The sequence below is a fragment of the Halyomorpha halys genome, unplaced genomic scaffold (assembly GCF_000696795.3).
Source record: "Halyomorpha halys isolate HHAL.00 unplaced genomic scaffold, Hhal_1.1 Scaffold434.1, whole genome shotgun sequence".
NCBI lineage: Eukaryota > Metazoa > Arthropoda > Insecta > Hemiptera > Pentatomidae > Halyomorpha > Halyomorpha halys.
The window spans coordinates 1,285,126-1,292,938 of record NW_027114127.1 but is presented as its reverse complement, the minus strand read 5'-3'; the positions used below and the strand labels follow the sequence as shown (position 1 = coordinate 1,292,938).

Sequence of the window (7,813 nt, the reverse complement as noted above, 5' to 3'; positions counted from 1 at the left end):
TTTCAGACTCTTTGAAACTTCTTACACTTTTTGGAAATCAAGTTAGTATTATTTTGAATAACGAATATAAAAATTTTGCAAATATCTGGTTATCGAGTATGAAAGTACTGGAAACTCAGTTTCATGACGAATTAAAGGAATTCGACAGGGGCTCAATGGAATATAAGGAGGAAATGAAGCGGAAACTAAAGACCATGTTCGGGCACCCCATGCACAAGGATCTTCTGCAAACGCTAACCGACGAGGCTCTTGCCTTTTGCAAATCCCAAACTCAGGATTTAAAAACAATCATCCTCTACAGAAGGGTACGTAATTCATTTAAAACTATTGTGTTAACAACTACAAAAAGAACTCCTACCATATTATGATTATTATAGTGACAAGCTAGTTCCTATGACTGCTCACTTTGGAACCATTTCTAAAGATCTCTTTCCACTAATTTGCGTACAAACATTGAGGTTAACTAACGTGAGGTTGTGGAACATTAGACCACGAATTACGGCTGATCAGTCAACAAAAACTATATTTTCTATTATAAGACTTACACTTTCCTTCTTAAAATTGAAGTTGCTTTAACAGTCTAAACAAAACGGAAATCGCAAATTCCGATCAAATTACATTTTAAATAGTCATATAACTTTTGCACTCGACTGCTTCCTGAAGTGTGTCCCTAAATCCCTCATAAAACTGGCTTTGAAGCGAAATTTACTATGTATTTTGAAAATATTGATTAGTGAATTTAGCATTAAATTTTTTTTTATAATGTGTTGAGCAATGCTGCTTTTCAATTAGACCCTTCTAATTCATTGTAATTACTTATCCTATAATTTGAGGCATCCTTCACATAATAGTGACAAAGAACTCAACTTTTCCTGATTGTGGACCTTTTTTTTGAAAATGAATGTTTATAATGCAGGATCATAATTCATTAGGACCAACACGTTTGCTCGAATTTAATTCCAATATTAGACTAGTGGAAATATTATTTCGATGCATTATGCCGAAAATAAATTTACGCAATAGAACAATCAAGTCTGTTATGGTTCAAATCAATCTTCAAAGCTTTGGTTTACTGTGTATTTTTGTAATCGAGAAAAACATTAGCACATAGTAAACAGAATTTCCTTTATTTTATGTGGTTCAAATGTGCTCTCTGATTAACCGCTAAGCCGCTTGAGCGCGTCGTGAAAGGATTTTTATTCGATTAAACAGTGATTGAGATCCATTTTTATCTGAATAATTTTTTATCCAATTCAAATTTTAGTTTTGAAATCAATGACTAAAAATTTATTCAACTTTTTTAGCGGTTTTTTAACTGAATACATTTTTATTCAAGTATTTCAAGAATTTCAAGTGCAGATAAATATTTTGACTAGAAATTCAAATTTGTTTTTGTTGAATACATTTCAACCGAATTATGTACAACGTACCATTGTTGTTAAGACATGATCGATTTGATTTCGGTTATATGAATCTAGAATGAAGCAATGTCCATCTATTTTCATAAGCTTAAACTTAAATCGTTGGAATGAAAATTATCCCCCAAAAGTAAATATATGTAACTCCGTGATAAAATCGAAAAAAATACATTGAGGAGTTTACCACACTGCTAATCGCAATTCAGTGTCTCAACAGATACTGATACAGACGCCACTTGTGAAGAAGCCTTTAAGAAATCTTGTCGGCTGTAAAGAGTCAATTCATCGGGCTGTCAACTGCTTGCTGGCAAGGAATGTGTTCAAAGGTATAACAATACGGCTAAAATTGAACACCAGGAATTTCCCAGGAAATCGAAAATGCTGGATGATACCAGACCTTATAATAAGTACAACTCACAAGCGGTCATTGATAGATAGGAAGTCAAGCTGTATTGGGACCAGGCCATTACTATCACTGTTTACAACAAGCCTAATATTTTGCCTTTCTCAAAGAGAGGATCATGTGCAAATATTATAGAAATAGGTGTACCTTCATAAGGTGGTTGTAGAAAATATCAGGAACTAGGCAAATTTAATTAATTGTATAAAATTGAAATAGACATGGTGCTGCAGTTGATTATCGACTTGCTCCCGGAAATTACACTGCAGAACATTAAGGACCTCGATCTTCCATTAAACATCCTGGAACAGATGAAAAAAGCTGTGTTACTCTAGACCACGAGCAACATTGGAAAATAATACATTAATAATCATTAAAGACTGATTTTTTTCTTGCCTCACTCTTGACCCAAGTCCGGGTACATGATATTTTCGTCAAAGAATAAAGAAAACTTAATATATTAAAATAATTATTATCAATATTAAAAACAATAATAATTATTAAATTGGTTAAGATATAGTCAACGGTTGTAGGGAGCTTCATCACGATCATATTACCACCATAGCACTAACCATTGAAGATAAATTCCTGTGTCCCAGGAGGCATCGCTTGCTTAGGGGCGATACGCAGAAGATATCGTTGGTACAAAGCCTAGGTGGCTTATCTTTCAATTTCTAAGATCATAATTTTTAATAATGGTTGCATATTTATCTTCGTATTATATTTACCATATAATCATGGTATAAGGTAGCAGCTATTATCTGATTTCGATGTAAGCCAATTAATATATTTTTTTTATAATTAGTAAGATCACATATAAGCCCTTTTAGTATTACGAAGAGAATATAAACCACGTTAATCTACTAAAAAACCCGAAATAGCAAAATATGCAGGTATGACTCTTTGGTTTGGGATACCGATGTAAAAGAAGCTTTCTGATGTCGCCGGACTCTAAACTGATCATTGGGTGCCGAACTTTCTAGGCTCTATCCTCAATCCTTAGTTGTACCAATATCCATTTTTTTAATATTTAATTAATTGCAATTGATATTTCCGAAAGCAAAATGTCCAATTACTGATTATCCGATTTCAGAACCAGGTAAAGCAGCTTTTAATAATGTTCACAGAAGAAAAGAAACCTTTTCTGAAACACTTGCTTGAGAAGGTTGATAAGGTGTACAACAGCGAAGACTTGGAGCATATATTATATAAGCTGGTCCCTCACTTCATCAGAAAGACAAAAGTAAAAAAAATCACACAACATTTGCTCTACCCTGTGGGACATAGTGAGTGGTTTATCTGTAGTTTATTTCATCTCTAATATGATTAACTATATTGTATTTTGTTATCATAATAAATGATGTCACAACCTCATTCATTACGGAAGAAATTAAAGAGCATCGAACAGAGGCAATGCCAATAAAAATTGAAACAGAAATCTTTGTAAGCTAGGTTGAGTATGGAGTAAAACCTTTTTTTTAATTCAAGTAATTTTCATAAATTAAAAGAAAAGTTAATTGTGATTTCAACTTGAAGAGATATTAGGAAACTAATTTTTTTAAATGATATTATATTCCTATTATGATAGTTGGAATTCAATTTTTCAACTTCTAGCTAAGTTATACAAAAAAATATGTAAGGCGCTATGTAAAAAAGAGCATTTAAAAATATCCCTCCAAGCAAAAGTCCCTTTTTTATTCCTCTGGTGTCAGACTGCTTCTTGCCTTTTCAATAATGTTTAATGTTTCACAAATGTTCGGGGATTTTTATACTGGTGGAAAACAGTTAAAAGTCTCAATAATACAGAATGTTGATGCTGTGTTACTAGAATCCAGAGTTGCACCCAAGCCTGAAGCAAAGCTGGAGGACGATGCGAGGAGCGATAGCTTTGATCTCAGTTCCACTTGGAAAACGGATACAGACGTCATTGGATTGTTAATCGCAATCAGTTTCAGGTTGACGAATATCCTAAACATTAGGGATAGCGAGATCGAAGTAGAAATGGACACAGAGGTGAGTACATAGCAATATAAATTGTTTTAACTAACTTTTGGAGTTCTATTGTACAATATTTCTAAATCATGTTGCAGCCGGTTGACAATCTGCAATGACTTACTGGTCAGGTTTATTGGGGCAAAAGAAGGACATCTTTAACCATCCTTAAACTTTAAAATATGGTGGTCCTCCAGTTTAGATATTTAATTTTGTGAACATGTTTCTACAAGAAAAAAATCTGATTTGATGAGTTCTGCTAATCCTCAAGTTTTTCGGTCTGTTTCAGTTGTATTCTTCAGCCAGTCATAAATTTTCTGGACATGTAATATGATTATAATGCAAATTTGAACGAAATAAGATCTAAATTAAGTGCTGTAGGGTATGGCATTTTGTATATAGCCCAGTAACCTAGAAGTAATTGTAAACTAATTTCTTTCCGCGGATTCCAATGTAAAATTATTTACGAAAGATGACAAGAAAAAGATCACTGCTCCCTGACAGTGCCTAGGTCTGATACGCCAGATTTTTGCATATTTTTAAGATCATCTTGTATTTTTAAGTTTATAGTCCTTAAATTCAAATACATTACAGGTAGCTACAATATGTTACGTAGTAAAATTAAAAGGAATCAATTCTGACGTCATTCTCCATTTATCAGACCTTTTAATAGACTCTCAATCATGCTAGATGTCATATCGTGTTATTATGCTAAAATAAACAAAATGGGAATGATATTATCTGAGAAAGCTGAGGGCGAACTGGTTTCTTTAATTGATTTTTGGATTTCATCTATCTCGAAACTTAAGACCTCAAATTTTGAGAGGATGTCAATTTATTTTTCTTGTTCGATTACAAAGGTTCATTATTAACAATAACCAACAAATATCAAAACGATTATTTCCCCGATCTAGTATTTCTATAGAGAGATAAAACCAATGCGTAAGATGCATTTGCTAACAAGCGAAATCTAGAGTTTGAATAGTCGAAAAAGTAGGTGTAAAGACGCATGTGTTGCAATTTTCTCGTCCTAGTGTTATGTGCATATATTGTACCTTTTGTTCCTACATTATTCTATATATTGGAAGAAGATAGTTTACCGCATGAACTAGATTGTAGAAAGATAGTCCGAGTGGCGGTCAATAAAGATACCAAAATAATAGAAGAAAACTATTTATTGTTAACCACGGGTTAGGTTAACCAGGCTACAATTATGTAACTTTATTGACCGTTACCAGTACTATCTTCCTAAAATCTACTTCATACGGTTAACTATCTTCTTCCAATTTTAACATTTTGATAATAATGTAAAAATTTGAACCAGCTAATCTACACTCGTACAATTTCATCTTCATTGACTTCCCTGCATTGAATTCTACCAACACCCTACTCCACTGCTGATACTGCATTTCAGAATTTTAGACTCTAGTTCTCTGATTAGAATATCAGGAAATATGGGCTCAGTGTTTGTACCTTAACTTAACTTTCCCAAAATTGACTTGATCTTTTCTTATTAGATCTAGGATGTTAAATACAAGAAGTTGTAAACATCTTTTGTTGCTCGGGTAATTACTGCAGCCCATCGCTAGTTGATGGAAATTGCTTGCCAAGACCAACAACGGTATTAATGAATGGGATATCTGAAAAATATACCACTATTTTACAGATAATAAAGATGTCTTACACGTGTGGATTTCGCTGGGTAGTGTTGAAAGATTTGAGCCTCACTTCAGGATATCTTATTGAAGTACTTGGTAATTCTGTGGGCAACAAGAAAACAATCAGTTCTCAACATAGATAGTGTTTATGTCTTTGGAGAAAGCAGTAATGGACTTCATACATACTTTTCATTCAAACATACTTCTTATTTTTAAAATTGAAGAACATCAACCAATAAAAGTATTCGAAGATAACCATTCACTGTCTAAACAGGTGGTATAAAAACAGACTAAGGCATGTGGATGGAAAGTACTAAATTTACCTTAAAGAAGTGTAAAATATAAAAAATTATTAAATTTAGGTTGAATGAGGATGGAGTTTTCCTGTATGAATGATAAAATAAATATTGACTTATCCACTTATTTTTTTACAGATGGAGTTTGTCCAAGAAGAACCGGAGGCGTATGTACGTTTGTGCAAGGAATTAAGAACGGTAGTAAACTAAGTATTATACGTAAATAAGATAAATAAGAGTAAATTTATTTTTATAGGATTTTCCGTGAAAATGTAAATTTAGAGCATACAGCGAATTCACGATTATCCGTCCTTTGATTCACCGTGTTTTCCTCTTTACTCTTCCGTTCCGGTCTTTTTTCTAGATTGTATAGGAATATACAATATCGAACATCGATATTGTATACGTATATCTAGAAAACCGTGGATATTTTCTTAATTTTTTGTTTTAATACTTTTCTTGAAACTTTTTAATGTTTAATTACCATTCTCATTTATTAATCTGTTACTTAGTGTACTTTAATACATAATTTTTCATCCATTTTTATATTTTGTTTATAATTTTTGCAAATGTTATTCCAGGAACCTAGTGGATATAAATTAACAACGCGTAGGCTATGGATTAGAGATGGGATATTGATATCGATATTTCGATAAAATATTCTTAAAATATAGCTGCCAAAGTTTGATGTCTATATTAATAAGAAACTTGAATATCGAAATCAATTTTAATTTTAAATCTTTAATTTCAAAGCTTTCCTTAATATTTCATAATACTACATTAAAGAAATATGGATGTTTTGATAAAATACTCGTAGAATATTATTGTCTAAGTTTGATATCGATATCAATGAGAAAGTCAAATATCGATATAGATTTGAATTATCGGATAGAATGTAAGTATTTAATTATAATATTTTCTTAAAATGTCTTAGCCTTTTCAATAAAAAAAATATCGATATTTCAATAAAACAATTTTATATTGTTAGAGTATTGTTGCCAAAGTTTGTTATTGATATAAATAAGAAAGTGGATTTTCGGTATCGATATCTATAATCGATATCAAATTTAAATATTTAATTTTTAAAACTGACCTTTAAATGTTTTTATTTTTTATTTTTCGATTAAATATTATTTATAACATAGTTGCCCAAGTTTGATATCAATACTAATAAGAAAGTCAAATTTCGATATCGATATGATATCTTCTATTAAATCTTAGTATTTAATTGACGGGATAAAAAGTTGAAGTGCTATGTAAGTAACATTTTTTGAATCTTTAGTGTAGATCAAGGGGTTAGGTGCCAATTTAACTAGTGTGAGTTAGGGATGGGATATCGATATCGATATTATCGAAATATCGATATTTTGTCTCCGATATCCAATATTTTGATATCGATATCCAGTAACCGATAATATCGGAATATTGGTTTCTAAACAAAAAAAAAAAAGGTTGCACCTTAAAAGTTGGACTCAATACAAGAACATATTGTATAGAAATATATATGATATATAAAATAAATATATTTTGCTTACTCTGCTAAGATCGATATATAGTTTCAACAATTTAAAATCTATTCGATCTTTAATAATGTTATAAATATCTATATCGATAATTGAAACACTATTCTAATATTATTTTATTGAAATATCGATATTTTGACTAAAAATACTAGGCAAATTTAAAGTGAAATATCGATATTTGGTTTTAATAATTTATATCCATTTCGGTATTAAATGTATTTAATAATATCGATATGGAAGATTATCAACAAGATATTTCAATATTTCAGTTTGAAAATTTCATATTTATTTCGGTATTTAACACTGTTGATAATATCGATATCAATATTTCGATATTTTTTAAATAAAAAACCGTGCCCGTGTAGGCCTCATATTTCCGACATATTTAGGCGACATATTTCCGTGACAACGTATACTCTATGCTAATATTACATAAATATAAATTAAAATCAATCCAATGTTATATATTTGAAATAATAAACCAGTTCACATATTGAATTCAGATATTTATTTTTGCTTGGTTATA

The 7,813-nt window shown here is 31.0% G+C and overlaps 1 protein-coding gene across 1 annotated transcript in view; it reads left to right on the top strand.

Annotated features, from left to right (window-relative positions):
- The window catches only part of LOC106682698 (uncharacterized), a 66,454-nt gene that overhangs the window by 51,907 nt on the left and 6,734 nt on the right, over positions 1-7,813 (top strand). The window contains exons 17-20 of the mRNA XM_014423706.2: positions 7-305; positions 2,912-3,104; positions 3,647-3,831; positions 5,903-5,962. Coding sequence (XP_014279192.1) covers positions 7-305; positions 2,912-3,104; positions 3,647-3,831; positions 5,903-5,962 — 737 coding nt within the window. The remainder of the gene's footprint in view (positions 1-6; positions 306-2,911; positions 3,105-3,646; positions 3,832-5,902; positions 5,963-7,813) is intronic.